Below are 18807 nucleotides of genomic sequence, written 5' to 3' on the forward strand. Positions count from 1 at the left end.
TCTCGCCTGATGTGGAGGGAGTCGCTGAGGCTGTCACACCCTCCTCAGCAGTTCCCCAGTGACACACATGACACAGGTTCCCTGCGTTCTTCACTGCATCCCCAAGAGCAAGGGAAAAGAAAACGCCCCAGAGGAGCAGCAGGAAGAAAGGAGGGAGGAGCAGACACCTGTTCCCGACGTAGAGGGGCTCGTCGTCCTTCAGCCAGTACACTGTGAGCTTCAGGGAGGGGTCGTGCTTCACGCGACACTCCAGCTGCACCGTGGTGCCCCTTTTGGCGACCTGGTCCTCAGGCATCCGGTAGATCCTGGTGGGGTCTGTGGGGAAGCCCCCGGAGCTCGTCTCTGCCACCCCACGCCCGTGTGGCCACACAGTGTGACATGCATGACCTCCAGGTTAGATGGACCACGGAAGTGGCAGAAATAGGATTCGGTTACATGAATGGTAGGGGACGCCTGGTATGGGGGGGATCCCGAACGGTAGCCAATCCCCAAATCCTTTCTCTCCGGCTCAGGAACATAGGACGTATTTTCTGGGGTGGTAGTGGGGAGCTGGTGTGGGTAACAGGCGTCCCTGCCTACGTCTATTTGGACCAGGCTGGTAATGACTCAGTGCTCGCAACAGCAGGCCAGCCAGAGGCCCTGGCCACGAAACTTCCACGGAGAGGACACACAGACCTGGAGGGAGGTCCCACTAGGTATTAAACATTAGGTGTGGCACATTGTCAAAGTGAGTGACACACATGGATAACCTTGAGGAGATGGCTTCCTTGCCCTCCCCACCCCTCCCTCTAGCTAGCAACTCTCTCCTTTACCTTTGACCTCCAGGCGGACCTGGTTCTCAGCTTTGCCCAGGATGTTGGTGGCAACACAGGTGTAGATGCCTTGGTCCTCTTTGCGGATCATCTTGATTTCCAGACTGCCGTTCTCGTAGACGTGGTAGTTGCCACCATCCAGGTTGCTTCCTTGCCCATTCTTAAACCTCACAACAGAGCAGCACGACACACAGCATACTGAGAAAGGACCAGCCCGGGGGGCGGGAGGAGCCCCGAGCCTTGTGGGTCTTGCCTCCGACCACTGGGTGGCCTTGGCAAGTCCCTGGGCCTCGGTTTCTTTCTTTGCACAATAAGAGGGTTGACCCAGCTGATCTGCCAACTCCTCCCAGCTTCAACCCTTTAAGGCTCCCAGGACTTGCTGAATACCTCTCATGGGCCGGATGGAATGAGAAAGGCAAGAAAGATGACCCCATGGTGGAGGCCTGGTCTCCTGGAACTTACCATCGGAGTGTGGGGATGGGAGACCCAAAGAACGGGCAGTCCAGCCGCGTCCGGTTGTACAGGATCACCCTGATGAGCTGGTTCCGGGGTGACAGCATCCGAGGCGGCACGTCTGCAATTCCCAGAGAACTGAGCTTGGGTGGGGAGTCTTCCTCTTCCTCTTTGTGGACCAGTCTTATCTCCCTGCTCCTTCTCCTCACAGCAGCTTTCTCAGCACCAGTGTACCTTCCCCCATCAACCTCCCTCCTTTAAGAAGCCTCTGAGGATTAGGTGAGGAAGGAGGAAGCTTATCCATTTGTCCTTCACCTACCCTACATCCAGTCCAGCTTTTGCAAAGGGTTCCCCCCAGTTTTCCAGCAGCTTCTCTACCTGCCCCTCCACAGCCCCAAGGCTTCTCCTAGCTGCACCTGCCCACTGCCCTCTCCCTGCTCTGGGAATGCCACGAACATATTCAGAACTATTTCCCACCGACACCATGGAGAACCCAGGCAGAGTCAACATGGACACACCAAGGAGACGAGACGGTCCCTCCTCTCATCAGGGGAGGAAGGGGACTGAGACTGACTTTTCGCATGGAATGAACTCTGTCTGCACACCCAGCTCTACGGATTTTAAGTCCTCCACCCTCCCCGCAAATGTCATTCTGGGTCTCCGTGCTTCCCCCATCCTGCCGCCCTCATACCCCACCAGCCTGGCCAATCACTGGAGAAGAAAGTGTACCCATGAGGGGAGAAAGGTCCAGGCAGGCGAGCGGAGGGAGGGGTGCACTCACCCAGCACGCTGACGAAGGCGTTGGCCAGCAGGTAGCCGTGCTCGTTGGAGGTGTTGCACTGGTACACGGCCCTGCTGCTGATCTGGGTGTCCCGGAAGATGATGGTGTCCCCGGCCACCTCACGGTTTGGGTTGGGTGGTGCCGCTACAGTCAGAAAAGACACTCCTTGTGAGAAAGGGGGAGGGCAGGGCGAAGGGCACTTGGGACTCTGGCCAGGACTCCCTGGTAGGACTGGGGTGCTGTGGAGGCAGTAGCACTGGGCCAGCTCAGACCCAGCTTCCGGCCCACCACTGCCTAGCTGTGTGGCCTGGGTCCATCACTGAGCCCACTGGAGTTTACTTCTCAATCCATCCAATGGGAATGGGAATCCCGGTCAAACCTACACAGCAGCTGGGCAGCTGTGGTTGACAGCGTAAGCTTTGGAAACAGGAGGGGTGTGAATTCTACCTGCCGGCACTCTTCAATGGCTCTGCACTTCAGTCTCCTCGTCAGCTGAATGGGGCTAACATATCACCTTGTGGGGCTCTTACGAGGATGACCGGAGATTCTCTGCATGTCATTAGCAGAGGGCTCAGCCCATACTGATTATTATCGTTGTTACTGTTTTAATTCAATGTGCATATACTCAGATGTGTTTTGAAAAGGATAAAGCAATATCCAACTAGATGGGACCTACCACCTTCCCATCCTCCGAGCAGAGCACGCTGTAGACATTCACAAAGTTAAATCCGGAAGTCGATGCCTGCTGAAAGCTGAATGAGTCCCTGCGTTTGCCAAAGCTACCTGATCTTCCCAAGACGAGTGCACACTGAGAGGACAACCCCTGCTGCAGTTCTGCTGGTACCACTGGGGATGCAGAGAGCAGAGGCTGGGGAGTGGCCGTGGGGTCTCACACCTGTCCCCGTTGTCACTCCAAGACCCGGGGCAAATCAATAACTCCTCTGGGCCTCATTTCCTTCACCTGTCAAACGCGGAAGCATTACTCCCATCTTTCCCCTCCTCTCGAGGAAGGTTAAGATAAGAGAATGATAATGAGATAATGAGCTGTACAAATAAAAGTTTTTTAGAAGTGTAAAGAATCCCTACTTTTCTCATCTTTCACCACCAGAAGGTGCCTTTCCTCTGTAAGATTTCGGAACTGAGCCAGATGACTTGGTTTGCGTGATCTAGGAACTCATCCAGGATCACTCAGACCTACCACAGAAGTCGGCAGAGAGGAACCCAGGGTCTGGCCCCGTGGGCTCCACCCCACAGATAGCAAGTCTGAGCCCGGAACTAGGGAATCAGCAGGTGAACAAAGCCGAGGTCAGCATCCTTATCGTCTTTCCGGAGTCTCCACTCAGCAAAAAAGCACAAAGGAAGCCTATGCCAGCAACTTTAAGTCTCCTTGCCCGGCAATTCCCACAGACCAGCTTTCCTCCCGGTCACTCCCCTGAGTGACGGGGGACCTTTCCCTGGGCCAAGGCTCAGCTGTAAATCCTGAACTTTGCATTCATTTAATGGTGCTGTGAAGTTTAGAGCCTTTGTTTGCTTTGTCCCCACACTGCTACCAGGACAGGGAGAAGGGCAGAGGGCAGGCCGTGTCCGTGTGTCGCTCGTATCCAGAGGCAGAATACTTCCTGGGATAACTAGATGCTCTAGACAGGGTAGGCATAGTGCACCGTCACAGCAGCCCACAGCTTCCCCACTCACTAGCCATGTGACCTCGGGCAATTCCCTGCACCATCAGAGCCTCATTTCCTCATCTTTAATGTTTGAGGTTAAAGAGATGAGAGGAATGCACAGTGCCTGGCACACAATAAATGTCTAGAAAGGTGCATTCTCCTGTACCTGTCTCCCTGCCTCTCCACCTGTTTCTATCAGCTGTTGCTTGTGAGTTAGGCTCTGAGGTCTCGCCATCTATTTTTTGCCCCATCGGGTTGATAACACTGTTTGCATTTCCTCTGACCCCTTAGAGAAAGTAAGGACAGGACACTTAAAAAGTAAATGCAACTGGAGTGAATATGATGTGAAAAGTTGACCTCTGGCTGGAAGGATCCCTGGAGTCACCCATTCCGGTATCTGGGTAGGACTAAATCTTCCTGATGTCTGTGCGTACTCAGTAACTGCACTGTGCACCTCTGCTCTCGTAGGGAAGTTTTCCCTCATTTCTGACCATATCTTTCATGTTGTCGCGTAACCCTGCCTCTTATTTTGCCCTCGGCATAGAGAGGGACTTGGGTAAACGATGGAAATGAGTTACCGAGCTCTCCTCTACCTCCTGAGCCCCAGCCATCGCTCAGAGCCTATACTCTCAGGAGATACAGGCTGAGGTCTCTAGCCCTTGAACTGGGCTCTGTAGTTGTGAAGGGCAGAAAGCAGAAATTTATGAAAAAACCCCAGGGAGCAGAAATCCCCTAAACATGGGAACATAACCACAGGCCTTCTGTTCTCTCTCACACACAAATGAGGCAGGTTTCCTGCCTCCTGAGATGTCCAAAGAGCTGGCTACTCCCTCACTTCTGCTGCAACAGGGCTGGCCTGCAGGGATGGTGAGCTGGATCCTCCGGCAGGAGACGGAGCAGAGGCAGGAGGGAGAACAGTGCGTTACTCACATTGCAAAGGTTCCCCATTCACCATCCACTGGACGGTGGGCTTGGGGTTCCCGTTGGCTCGACACACCAGTCTCCCGTCCTCGCCAGGAGCCAGGATAAGGTTCTTGGGTTCGTCCAGCCAGTAGGGAGCAGCTGGAAGACAAGGACAGGCATAGGCAGGGGTGTCAGATGACAGGAGCAGCCAGAAGGAACCAGTGGGCCCCCTCTAGGAAGGCAGGAGCCCCCGAGTGCCAGCCCCAGGCCCCCGCCACCTGCCCAGGGCTCATCCCGATAGGGTGACAGTCTAGGCTGCCTTTGGTCAGCTTGGCACTACAGATGCTGACTGATTTATTTCAAGTTCACAGAACAAGAGTTCTAAACTGGGGCTCCCTGAAGAGCCGTTAACAAACGTGGGTGCCAGGGCCCATCGTCGACCTACTAATCGGAATCCTCGGGGGATGACTGGGCAGCCAACGCGTTGAGAGCTCCCCAGGCACTCGTGGTGTGCACCCAAGGGCTTGAGCCAGGGAGGGTGGTCAAGTAGCAGGGCTCGGCCCTGTGGATTCCTGCTGTTGTTGCTGCAGGATCAGACCATTGAGGAAAGGCCTGATATTCATTCTTTTAGACACTAAGCTTCGGTTAGAGCAGACGCTCTTAGCCGGCCACCCCTTCCAATTTTCTGGAAATTTCTGTGAATATGTGGGTATGGACTTTTTTGAGAAGAGGGTCCTTTGGATCAGAGTCCCAAAGATCTTGAAACCCCAATAAGGGTTAAGAGCCCCTGGTTCGAGCGTGGTGCTGAAACCAAGGTCACAAGTCAACCTGAGCATGTACTAGGAAAGTTCTTGCACTGTGGTTTCAGACCTCATCACCCCAATCATCCATTCAGCCCACCATTCAGACTGAGAAGTGACTAGTGCACCCCCCCCCCACCCGCAACTCGTGGCTGGGACCCCCACAGAGGCATGTGCTCTGTTGCCTACAACAGCTCAGGTGGCCCATCTATGCTTTGTGGGGAGGGAAGTGATTTCTTTGAAAAATAATCTGGGCCATGATGACTCCCCATTTTTAAAAGAGAACCACACACAAGTACACAGATAGCACAGGCCTAAGACAACACACCGTGAACAGGACTGCGAAACGAAAGACAGAAAGGTTCTGGGTGATCCAGATAGGCCACAGGAGAAAGTGCACCTGCTGAGGGAGCCCCAGGCACAAAGAGGAGTTGGGCAATGGTCAGGGCAGATTCCCTCCCTTAACACCTCCCTCTTTCCCCCTGCCCTTTTACACACACACACACACACACACACACACACACCCCTGGGGGTGACACCATTCCTGCAGGACACTATTGCCACTAATCAGTGTGTTGGACGTCTTCCCCACTCACCCTGCCCACCAACCACCCTGAGAGGGAAGGGTGGCCACGGAGTGTAGGGCTGGCAAAATCATCGTAATGAGAAATACACACAACGTACCCTTCACTCTCACCGAGATCGTGTGCCGGATGCTGCCCATCTTGTTGGAGGCCAGGCAGAAATACTCCCCGGAGTCTTCCTCGGACACGTTGGTGATACGCAGGGCCTTGTTAAAGTTCTCGAACTTGGCTTTGTCAGACGGGAGGTCCCCACCTTTCTTGTACCATGCGATGTCTGGTGTTGGGCTAAGAGGGACCAGGCGAGAAACAGGGACTTACCATGAAATGTGGCTCTGCTATTATTGTATGGAGCCCGGGACACCCAGGTATCCTTAAAGTGTACTCGGGCCCAGGAGGATGCATGTCCTCTGAGAGCTGATGCCTCCTAGGCAGAGGGGATGCTCAGCCACAGGGCACCTGAGGGACTTATCTAAGGTCACAAGACAGTCTAACACACATACAGGAAGCCTAGTCACCTCCTTTCCTCATTATCTAAAAAAAGAGAGGCGGCCAGTGGGCTAGAGATGACTATGATTTGCATCGTCCTCACTAGGAGCTGTTCGCCTTGCTTTTTGCACTGCCACAACGCCCGCCCCCCCAAAAATGTGGCAAGAACAGAGCATGCACAAACCCCCAGCCCAGCCTCCCGGAGGGTGACCAGAAGTCGGGGTGCAAACTGTACGTACACCCCGGAGGCGATGCACTCCAGCAGGAGGTCCATGCCACGCAGCACCATCTGACTGCTTGCAGTGCCCTGGGGATACATGAAGCTGGGTGTTCTTTCTGCAACTCCTCGGGCTGAAACAGGACGGAACAAGCTCTCGTGAGCTTATTGCCCGGAGGGCTGACCCAGCTAGGCCAGAGCTGTCGGGCTAGAGAGAAAGGTTATCATGCCCTCCTGCTTACCCCCTTACCCTCAGAGGCACCAAGCCCCAGACCCTCCCCGCTGAGACCACCCCAAGGGCCGGGACATCATTAAGAGAGGTGTGTTAGGAAGCGCAGGGCTCCTCGGCCCCACTAGCACATGTGTGTGAGCAGCTCTACGTTCTGACAGGATCTGCCAAGAGGAGCCCAGCTTCCCTCCCAGTTCAGTAAGCCTCTCTGGCCCTGGAACGGGGGAGGAGCTGCCTGAGCAGCGAGTAGTCTACTCCCCGAGCATCTCGTGTTGGGATCCAGAGGCCAGCACGGCGGCCCCCAGGGAGGCCATCTCAGCAGCAGTGGAAGAAAGAGAAGGAACATCTTGGGGCCGCAGGATAACCTGCTCTTTGGGACCCTGGAGACAAGGAGCTGGGATGAAGCCACAGAGACTCAGATGAACAGTCAGAGATGCAGGGAGTATTATTAATGGTTTAGCAAAGACATGGAGAGATTTAATGAACAGAGATGACAGGAAATCACTTTGGGGCCAAGACCATTCTGTTCCTTCACTAATGACTCTGGAAGGGGGTTGGGGAGGAGGGTGTTAATTGGATGTGAGAGACTGGGGGAGGGGTGAGAGGCAAGGGGCAGCCAAGATGGAAGAGGCGATCTGCAATTCAACTAGGCTGGAGCAGCCACGGGGTCTGGAATCAATGACATGCACACAGCTTTTGGGAGCCAGATGGCTCACAGAGAGCGACGCTGTCGGGGTGGCTATTTCCCTGTGGAAGGGGTCATGCAAGTCTGGGGACACCCCAGCGCAGTGGACCCCACCTTACCTCAGCCTCACCTCTCCCTCAGAGCACAGTTCTATGGAAGCGGATAAGATGGGACGGAGAAGAACAAGGATTTTGCAACCAGGAACCACAAAGCAAAGGGAAACTGGAGCAGTCACCCCTGCTCAAAAGGTGTATGACTGCAAACAAGAAGAGTTAAAAATATAAATATAAGCTGGGCCTACCCATGGGTCTCATGGGTCTTCAACTCAGCTGGAGAGGTGAGAGCTGGAGGGGAGGCAGGGCTGCCAGGAGCAGGGAGCCCTCAGACATGCCTGGAGGGAGAGCGAGGCATTCTTCCCGGCAGGAGTCAGGTATTGTTACTGGGTGCTGGCAGAATGAGGACAGAGCGGCAGGGGGGTCTCTGTGTCTGTGACGTTGCTGGACTTATTGAGCTAGCTAATGGCTGGCTGGAACAGCGGGGCTCCTGTCCTAGGGGCGCCCAGCTTCTCTCCATCAGCCATCAGGGGAGTGCGTTTCGTAGAGTTGGCATCTATTTTATCCTTTTGTCGAGGGGAAGAACTGATGAAACGTCGAGGTGGTTAGGCTACTGGCACAATATATGGCACATATCGAGAGTTCAGTAAGTGTTTGTGGGATGAATAAATCCAAGAGGAGAAGAGAATAAAACAGAAGGCAACAATTTACCCCATGTTATCTCTCTCTCTGTAGATATGCTCATCTGTCCCACCAGCACACACATATACAACAGTGGCTACTGAAGGGGTTAAGCCATTATGTGGTTAATTGGTTACCGTCTATAACTCTTATAGCATCCAGCTCTCAGTACCGAAGAAGCCTGATACCAAAGCAGCAGCTTTGTCCCACCCATCATCCCGGAATCACCCAAACGGTCAGACAACACAAGGTCAGGGGCACATGAGGAGATTTGATGGCAGGAGGCTCTGGTGCCGGTTTGGTGAATCTGGGAGAGCTGCGAACCGTGGGGTTACGTGGAAGCTCAGTCGGCATACTCCTTCCACATGGGAACGAAACCTGCAGAAACCAATCTGTGACCCTGTGGACATTTAATTCACACCACAGTGTGCAGCCCTGCAAGTACACACGACCAGCAAAGCGTTAAGTACAGGAAAGGGGGAAATGAACACCGAGGGCTGATGTGGCTGCCTTGACACACTGCAGCTGTGACTATAAAAAGGTTACAGCAATCCTTCATTTGTAGGATGTGGGCTAGCAGCCAGAGTTGTTCCAAAGGAGGAGAAGCTACTGGGAAATGAGCCAAAGTTCAAAACTACAGGGAAGAACATGCTAAAGCAGAGGTAATAATCAGGCCGCCACTTGGCCGTTTACTATGGGCCGAGCGCTGGGGCTGGGCTCCATCTCCATCACCATCATCACGTTCGATCCTCTCAGCAAACTTGGGGGGTATTACTCCCATTTTCCACAGAGGAAACTGAGGCTCGGTGGAGTCAACAGACTTGCCGAGGTCACAAGCCAGTTAGATTTTGGACTGTGGACCGTCTGGTGTCAAAGCTTGTGTTCTAGCATCTGTTCTATATTGCCTCTCTCTTTAAAGATGGATACCCTACTTGTTCCTACTTCTGACAGTCAGCTTTGGGAAGATGTTTTGTACTCAAACCAAAGAATACCAAAATTCAAGGGCCAAAGACGTAAAGGAGAAAGATATTTTTGTCTTAATGAGCTGCTCTGGTGAAACTCTTCCGTGATGCTTTTCTCAAATATTGTTCTTACCGTCTCAGCTGAGATTCTATCTCTCCTCGATGGCTATTAAATAAAGTCAGGCCCAAACTGGAAAAACAGAAGCTGGGCTGGACATTAAGAGGCTCCAAAGACATCTCAGCTGGATTGTTAAAGCCACAGAAAGCTTGAAGAGGAGGCAGGGTGACACATGGTATCGTTAAGGGATGAGAAAGCTGGTCCCAAAGGGGAGATCGTGAAAAAAATGTGGTCTTACATGAAAGGGATTTGCAGGAAAATTTACAAAGGAGAATCCAGCTGGTGGTTTTGGGAGCCATTGCTCCCAAGGGAGGGTAGCTCATTTCTTTCCCTGGAGACGTAGACCCGGAAGGAGGGTCGGAGACAAAGGCGACTGATTACTCTATGAGACTCTATATGGTGGAAGATGACAGAGTCTTTTAGGACATCATAGGATCCCGCCACCTCCTCAGAGGTGGGGATCCCAGCCTCTCCAGCTTGATGACGCTTCCCTGACTCTCCCATATCTTCAGGGCTGGACCTGATATCTGAGCATCTCAGAACCCAGATGCTAAAGCTCACATCTGTGGGGATTGGGGAAGAGCTTCCCATGCAGGCCCATCTGACCTCTAGGCCAAGGGCAGCCCATCCTCTCCTGCCTCTCACAGGATGTAGTACAAGAGCAGGCTCATTAGTTTCCAGGGAAACCTGGTCAGCTGGGGGACGTCAGCAGATGCCTCTGCCTCAAGCACCTTGGCTTTAAAGAGCCCATGAAAAATGCCTCAATTGTCTCCTGCAAAAGTACGGGTCAAAATTGCTGAAAACCCGAGTTGCTCCCCCTCTGTCTGTCAGCAGAAGAGAGTTCAATGAATCAGATGTATCTGAAATCCACAAACAGCTTTTAGGGGCGGCTGGATCCTACCTTTAGCAACTTGTGATTCTCAGAACTGAGAACTCATGGGCCTGGATCCCTGGCATCTCACCACCCCTCTGGCTCTAGAAACGGCTGACAAAACAACCCCGGAAGACGAGAAAAACTCTTTGTCTAGTAAATTTGATACCTTCTACTGCCAAGGAAATCTCTTCCCTAAATCTAACCCAAATCCCTCATGCTGTAGTTGGAGCTTTTTTCTTATCCAGTTCTCAGCATAGCTGAGGATCTGAAAAGCTTTCTGGAAAGCTGGTCTGCCCTAAAATTTCTCCCTCCGTGGTACTTTCTTCCCATCATCGTGCCTGCCTCTGTCCCCTAAGCTTCTCTTCAAGTTCTCCACGTCCCTCTTAATTTTAGAGGCAAAAAACAACTGTACTTGATACAGTCAACACTAAGCCTTTAACACCAATAATGGTACCATTTATTAATCATTGCTGTGTCTGACACCACACTAGGAACATAAGCACATTAACCTGTCTAAGCTTCACAACAAGCCTTGGGGCAGGTAATACACCCATTTTGCAGATGAGGAGATTAAAGGTCTGACACACTAAATGACTTGCCCAAGGTCACTCAATGGTATGTCCTGGAGGCTGAGTTTAATTCAAGACAGTCTGCCTCACAGCACACATCCTTATCTTCCTTTCTCCTCTCCCGGATGAATCCTAAGTGGCAAGCTACAATTTTCAGACCAGCTTCCGTCTGCTACTTAGCAGGTCAGGGGGCATCTGGCATATGTTCAGAGGATACCAAACCACTATAGAGATCACTAGGACAAAGTATAGCCATGGGCTGGCCCTACTGTTACAAAAGGGGCATACTTCAAAGCCAAGTTCAGAGGTGTACTGGGTACTGTTCATCATACCGTGTCTCTCTGTCCAGCTCCCTGAACTCAGGAAGGACCTTATCTTCTTTCCTTTCTTTTCACTTTCTGTTTCTTTCTAGAAGCATTCAAGTTAGCTGTCCTTTGTTCAACACGTACCTCACTTTGACTTTATACCCTTTCCAGCTGGGGTCATACTTGGTCAGCCCCACTCTACCTTGGATCGAGGAGATGAGGTCCATCTTCTTCTGAGCTCTTGTGAGTTTTGCTTGGTTTCATAGCCCTGGATGGTTCTTATAACTCCTACTTATTTACTTACAATAATATCTACCACTGGTCACAAACTGGTTTAAATGGCTGGAATCGCTTAAACTTATATAATTGATAAAACAACTCTATATGCATGTCCCCTTCAGTGGTTTGTCTTATATAAAGCAAGGAGCTTGGACCAGATGGCCTCTAAGAGACCTTCTGGCTTTGATAGACTCCAGCTTTAAGAATACTTCCATAACAGATTACCCGGAGTCCAACTGAGAAAAAGGCACATTCCACACCAATGCTCTGGGGCTCTTGACAAAATGGTGGTTGGCCCCATTATTTTGAAAACAAACAATGCCCCGAATCCAACAAAGGTCCCCTGCTTCCTCGGGCAGTAAATCTCTTTGGCAGGATCTCAATGTGGCTCTGGTTGCTCGGTGCCAAGTTAAAGCCTTTGCCACTCTCGCTGGCTCTCACTCCCTCTTCCCAACCCCCCAGCCCAGACACCGATCATTGTTTATATTAGCACATCACGATACAGACACTTCCTATCTATTTGAGCCCACAATGAACCCCCCGGGGATCTGCAGCCTCAGCTTCTGGGGCGTAACTGATGATGGGAGCCAGCTGCCTCTCCAGAGCCAGCAAATGAGGATTCCTCTGGCTGCTCAAGGAAAACAAGACATTCTTGAGCCATGGTTGGGGGTAGCTCAGGCGTGGAAACAGCCAATTACTCTACTAATCAGCCTGAGCAACCAGTTGTGTGATGAGTTAGAAATATGCCTCATGGAAATTGTTCCATGACTTGCAAATGTGTGGGTGGACGGGCATTGGATTTGCATGCACTCCCACAGCAGGGAAGAGGCCCAGGTGATAGATTGCAGTGGATGGTCCAACTTCTTTTTACTTACCTTGAAAGAGAACTCAGAGCTAGACTCTTCCTCCTATTTCCCAGATGGATTTTAAAGGGATATGGGACCTGTGAAATGGTACCCCCAGTAACTAAGGCTAGAGGCCAATGCAGGCAATTCATATCCAGACACTTAAGAGCTAGCTAAGCGCATACTACAAAGCTTTCTGTGTTCTTTAAACCACTGATAGAAACGAGACCTCCCCTTTCCTCCTGACTGTGGGAACTCCCTATCCTCAGGTATTCTCCATCCATCCACCACTGATTCCTAAGTTTCTACTGAACCCTCCAAGAAGCTCTTTTGAAGTCCTACCCTGGCTTGACCAACTTGTCCAGAACTCAGACTGGAGGCTGGCACATTCGAAGAGTTCGCACCTCCCCTCCCACGCTGGCCACCTTCCTCCCCGTGAGCAGCGCTCTGGAGGTGGCGCCTTGGTATCCTGACCTGGCCAACTGTCAGACTCGGTACCCAGAGTGAGTTAATGGCATGGTATCAGTCAAGTTAGGCAAACTGGGGTTAGGACCGGCAAGGTTACTCCCAAGGTTACCACGGCGACTCACCACTGTACATGTCAGGGTGGTTTCTTAAGGACGAGTCATTATAGGGGTGGTCTGCAATAAACAAAAGAGGGTGAGCAAACAGGGACCACGGAGAGGTCATGGAGGCATAAACGGGAGAGAACAACAGAAACGCAAAGCCACAAAACAACCAGGGAGCACCAGTGGTCTTTTGCAAAGGAAACACACAGCATATTTGGAAAGGAAATGGGCTTGGTGAAAAACAAGCAACACAAAACAGCCCCCGAGAGGGAAGAAAAGGTTAAATCCTGCAAAAGAAGGCAATAATGTTTCTTTTTTAATAAAGAAATTAGGCTTGACCTTTAATTGCTTGGTCCTACTATGTTTTCAAACAAATGAGATAAGAATTAGTGGTATCCCGCAGCAATTGGAACAACTCTTTGCCACCAAAATCCTCAGTTCCCAGGACTCTGGATCAGGCCAGCTCCTGGGGTCGCTGAAGAGAAAGGAGTGTTAGTGAGCCCTGGGGCAAGAGCAAAACCCTACCTGAGCAGAAGTTAACTTGCAAGGGGTGGGAGGTAAATGAGGGGACAAGACAGAGAGAAACAGATCATCAACAGAGTGAGACAGAGAGACCCTTGGCATTGTCCAGCAATCACGTGCTGACCAGCAACAAACACCCCCCAACCTGTCCAGGTGGGCACCGCCCTGGTCTCCAAGATGTGTCTGCTGGCAGAATGGCCTCCTTCTGAGGAGGTGAGGAGTGGTCCGGGGAGGTGGGGACGGCCAGGCTGAGGTTCAGATTTTAGGATTAGAAAGGCAGCCTGGGACAGGGGAGAGAGTGCGAGCTGTGAGATCTACACTTAGAACAGGGAAAGGCCTGCTAACTAAGATGGAGGTTCAGAGCTCTCTAGACTAGCTTGGGATGAAGCCATTCCTTAAGGAACAACATCAGTGGGCTCCAACGTTACGTAATTAAAACCTTCGGGCATTTCATCCTCAGTGAAAAAGGCATTCTGGAATAGGGCACCATCATGCCAACATCCTTAAGTAGATTTTCATTCTCCTATCACTGTCCCCTTCCAGCTACTGGGTTCAAGTTTTGACAGTACCAACAGGGGGTGGGGAGTGGAACAGCCGACTGGAAGCCAAGCAGACGGCCCTGAGAAGCCTGGACTGAGCCCAGCTGCCTGAGGGGGGAGAGGTGCTGCCAGAACATTTGCATATTTGAAGACAGATCAAATCCTGTTACAACTCATGCCAGGGAGGCAACGCGAGCTCTTTTCTGGGACCCGCATTGCACTGCATCCCAAATTTGCTTAACACCTGCTAGAAGGAGTTTCATTATTCAGAACCATCCTTTAAAATGGAGCGCGTTGTAAAAGACCTAGCCTGCGTTTGGGAAGTTGGCTTGGGTTTATCTGGAGCTAAAGGTGGGGAACTGATCTGCGGTGGAAAGAAGGGTGGCAGAGGGGCGGGAGGGGTAGCGACTGGCCTTGGGTGGTAACGTTCCCCTCCTGGGGAGGACAGGGCACACACAGGTGAAAGGGCCCTTGCTTCGTGCTCCCAGTGCCACCAGGTGAAACAGAAGTGACCAAGCTCAGGATTGACCTCTTGGCTTGTGGATTCTGGAGCACATCTGAGAGATTTAGGGAGACTTTCTGACTCCTTTAAGAAGGTCCCTGAGATGACAGACGTTAGAAGGAAGCAGGGTTAGCGCTCCACCGTCCGCCTCAGGGCCATCCCTCCTCCCTCACCACGGCTGCCTCTTGTCCCCAGGAGGCACCCGGTGCCTGTGTGGTGTGGACAAAGTGGGACACGCATCTCTTTGTTACTCCGACTTCACTGTTTGCCTTTGACTGCATCCCAAAACAAAATTTTAAAATGACTTTATATTGCCCAGTATTTGGTATTAGATCACTTTCTCTTCTTCCTTTAATGCAGGTAATAAAAACTGGGCTGTGATGAGATGTATTTCTTCCCCAATGGGCAGACTGTGAAAGAAAACCCTGGTGAGAACAGTCTTTGAAGCTGTCCCAACTTGTCTGTTTTGTCTCCCACCCCCAGACCTGGTTCTGAAGGTACAAGAAGCTTGTGTCCTTTCCAGGCAGGAAAGCAGAGAGAGCACAACTGAGTTATTTTAAGCAACTGTGCCCAATTCTGGGCTGGCTCGGATGCCCAGAACTTGCTCCCAGCCAAAGCTGCCCTTGGGAGAACTCCAGGAAGCCTACAGGGTTCTGTTCCCATCACCCAGGGGGTTTCTCAGCATTTGGGGGAAAGCGATTTCAGTGGAGTAGGGGACCCAGAAATGAAGCAGAAACAAACATCCCTTACCTCCTCTGGTAGGGAAAAGGATGTTTCTGGAAAGTTCAACTTGTAAATGTTGTTGAAATCTCCAACTGCTTAATTCCACAGAGGAAGGCTCTTCCCCACCTCTATCTCCCTGCTTCTACCCCGTGTAACAGTGAGGGCCCCTGCTCAGGACTGCAGGTGGTCACCTGACTCAGTCCCCAAAAGCAGGCAGACTTCAAGGTGATGGCACTGAAGGCTATCCAGGGAGCATCTTGCTCTTCATACTCCTGTCTCTCCCACTGCCCAAGGCTGCCTGCTCTGTCCTGGCTCCGGAGGCCCCTCTGAGGTCCTGGGCAGACCACACTGTCCTCCCCAGCTCAGCCAGCTGGCAGGCGATCGCCCCTGCACTGAGGCGACACCTCAGACAACCCAACTTTCTTTGCAGGGGTCCTCTCTGGGCCTGGGTCCGGAATAAGAAAACCAGGGAACAGGTAGCAAGTGGATCGGAGCTGGGCGACCCTGCCAGGAACAAGGGGGCCTTGTCCCTGGGTTGCTGGCCATCGTGTTGGCTACCAGAGCACGGGCAACTCAGAGCAGTGTGTGGGGAGCTGTACAGGCAGGAGAGGGGAGAATCAGAGGAGGGTGAAATGGGGTTCAAAGAGAGAAAGATGAGAGGGGAAAAGAAGAGAGAAAGAAAGAGGGAGGCGAAACAGTGAAGAAGGAAGTGAAAAAGAAAAGGGAAGAACATGAAGAGAAAGGAAGAAAGAAAAGCACCACAACAGGAGAAGGGGAACGGAAGGGACGCTGCTTCTTGTGGGTCCCCCTCCGTGCTGCGGTGGAGACGGAGCGTGGGGCAGGGCTGACTCTCAGCACCAGGGGTTCCCATCACCGGCAGGGACTGGTGGGGAGAGAAGAGCCCACCTGTCCTGACCGAGGGGCGAGCTCACCCGCGCCTCTCTCCCGCCGCCTGCGCCCACCCAGGAGGTGTCGTCAACCACCCACCCACTTCCGGGGGGCGCTCCGGGAAGCCAGGGCTCAGCCTCTTTCCTTCGACCTGCGGTAACCGCCCTTGCCCACGTGGGGCCCTCTGCCTGGCCTCCCCCCATGACCGCCTCTGCCCCTGGCATTGAAAACAACACTCAGAGCTGGGTCAGACAGACGAAGGTCTATGGGGGGCTTTTCTACAGAAGGCAAGTTACAAATCCATGGTATAAACCAACACAGCCACTTTCAGTGTCCTGAGCAGGCTGAGGACTTTGCAGCCAAAGCTCCAGGCCGGCTGGCACCTGGCAAAAAAAGTGTGTCTCTGACCTGACTGTCTTCTCTCTCTCCTGGTGGAGGGTCACCATGCTAAAATGGGTCAGGAAATGCTGATTCACTCTGATACCAGCCAAACAGAATCAGGGAATAAAACTGAAAACAAATAAAACTAAAAGATAAACCTGCAACTTTTAAACACAGCAACTCCACATGGTCCAGCATATACTTATTACAGAATCAAACACAATTCGTTTTGCTGTACTCACTAATTTGCATATTCCATACTGTTGCTTTATTCTAGAAATAAAGATAACCAAACAAGGACTAGAAATAATCAAGCTGGCTGCATGAGAGCGTGGTGGATGACCACTTATAGTAGTACTTCTCAAATTGTGGTGTGTCCCTAGACACCTGGAGAACTAATGAGGACCAAAGAGGCCCCGGACTGCCGGGCAGGAGAGGGCTAGGCTTAGGTACGGGTGCCAAGTTTGCCAGGTGATTCTTCTTTTTTTTTTTTTTTTACACGGCATGTGGGATCTTCCCAGACCAGGGCTCGAACCCGTGTCCCCTGCGTTGGCAGGCAGATTCTCAACCACTGCGCCACCATGGAAGCCCGCCAGGTGATTCTGATTCCACCAAAATTTGAGAAGTGCTGGTGTGGAGTAGGACCAAGTTTAACTCAAGGCTCATTTTAGAATCAAGAGATGTGGCTGAACAGCAGCTAAAGTCACTCAGGCACAATGAGCTGCAAGGATTTCTAGGTCAAGATTGGGGACAAGGCTCTTCCCAGACCCAGGTGCCAGGGGCCGCTTGGGCTCAGTGGGCTGCTGCCCCCAGCCCCCAGCTCCCAGCCCCAGGCAGGGGCCTGCACTTACTGGTAAGGACTTTGAGGTTGAATGGGTTCTTCTGCTGGATGGTGTGGGTGAAGTGGAAGCGGGCATTGCAGCTGTAGTCCGTCTGCATGTCCTGCAGCATCACATTAGAGAAGTACAGGTCTCCGTTATGGCCCTGGGACACACGCTTGTCTTGGGTGATGGGCTCCATGGCTATAAGGAAGCAGAGGTACAGTGGGAGGTTAGCAGTAACGATAACAGTAATAAAAATCATCATAGGGCTTCCCTGGTGGCGCAGTGGTTGAGAGTCCGCCTGCCGATGCAGGGGACACGGGTTCGTGCCCCGGTCTGGGAAGATCCCACATGCCGCGGAGCGGCTGGGCCCGTGAGCCATGGTCGCCGAGCCTGCGCGTCCGGAGCCTGTGCTCTGCAACGGGAGAGGCCACAACGGTGAGAGGCCCGCGTACCGCAAAAACAAAAAACCAAAAATCATCATAGTTCTGGCAATTGAGCACCTACAGAGGGCCAGGTGGGGGCTGGGAGCTTGACATTATTTGATTTAATCCTTTCAACTCTGAGGCAGGGCTTATTCCCATTTTAAGGATAAGAAAGCAGAGGATTTAACATGACCTGGGTTGCGAAAGCAGTGAGAGGGGAGTAGGATTTCGATTCAGCCCTGCCTGCCCACCACGCTCATGCTCCGTGACCGTGCTTTTCTATCTCCTATTCATGCCGCAAAAGATCTGACTGGCTCCGAGGCCAGAGGGAGGAAACACAATCCTTCAGATGCTCCCCAAACTGGGAGTCAAGTTCACCTGTTTTATTTTTTAAACGTCTACTCATCCCCAAGAAAGAAAAAAGCATCACCGATTATAATTGTAAGAGGTATACCAATCAATGATGCATACCAACAGCGTTAGGGCACCTTCCAATTTTAGAGATGTTCAAATATGAAAATGTGTGCTTTTTAGAATTAATGACATCACAGGAGTGGCTGAGAATGCTGACAACATAATCTACGTCTCTTTCAAGCACTGCATCTGTAAACTCAAATGATCAGGTTTCTAGGCTGTTAGGTTTAAAAAAATATACTTAATAAGGCTGACTACTCACAGGTATCTCATTCTCATCCCTGATGATTGTTTCTCAAGTCACCATTTCTTTTTTTTTTTTTCTCTTGAAAAGTGGTTCTATTTTATTTATTTATTTGCTTTACAATGTTGTGCTACTTGCAGGTATACAGCAAAGTGATTCCGTTGATTTATATATATATAATACTTTGTCAGATTCTTTTCCCATTATAGGTTATTATAAGGTATTGAATATAGTTCCCTGTGCTATACAGTAGGACCTTGTTGTTTATCAAGTCACCATTTCTTAAAGCATGTCTTAAAGGTTAATGATGCCAACTTTCCAATGATGGGCTGCTGAGCTTTTCAATTCATTTATCAAAGATTTACTGTAGGCGTCAGGCACTGTGCTAGGCACTGCTGAAAGACAGAGAGATAAGAAAGACAGTTCCGGGCTTCCCTGGTGGCGCAGTGGTTGAGGGTCCGCCTGCCGATGCAGGCGAC

General features: G+C 51.6%; 1 protein-coding gene across 5 annotated transcripts in view; it reads right to left on the reverse strand.

The window, feature by feature from the left end:
- Nucleotides 1–18807, reverse strand: part of NFASC (neurofascin) — a 70240-nt gene that overhangs the window by 40129 nt on the left and 11304 nt on the right. For 3 of the 5 annotated variants that reach the window (XM_024751006.1, XM_024751007.1, XM_024751005.1), the window contains exons 5-13: nt 17276–17446; nt 12891–12941; nt 6723–6834; nt 6098–6282; nt 4641–4772; nt 2047–2190; nt 1275–1386; nt 813–979; nt 168–315 (exon numbers count right to left, since the gene is read on the reverse strand). In XM_024751006.1, coding sequence (XP_024606774.1) covers nt 168–315; nt 813–979; nt 1275–1386; nt 2047–2190; nt 4641–4772; nt 6098–6282; nt 6723–6834; nt 12891–12941; nt 17276–17446 — 1222 coding nt within the window. The remainder of the gene's footprint in view (nt 1–167; nt 316–812; nt 980–1274; nt 1387–2046; nt 2191–4640; nt 4773–6097; nt 6283–6722; nt 6835–12890; nt 12942–17275; nt 17447–18807) is intronic. The other 2 variants (XM_024751008.1, XM_024751004.1) reach the window with 1 other exon arrangement.

Source organism: Neophocaena asiaeorientalis, unplaced genomic scaffold (genome assembly GCF_003031525.2).
Source record: "Neophocaena asiaeorientalis asiaeorientalis breed wild unplaced genomic scaffold, Neophocaena_asiaeorientalis_V1.1 scaffold67, whole genome shotgun sequence".
Classification (NCBI taxonomy): Eukaryota; Metazoa; Chordata; class Mammalia; order Artiodactyla; family Phocoenidae; genus Neophocaena; species Neophocaena asiaeorientalis.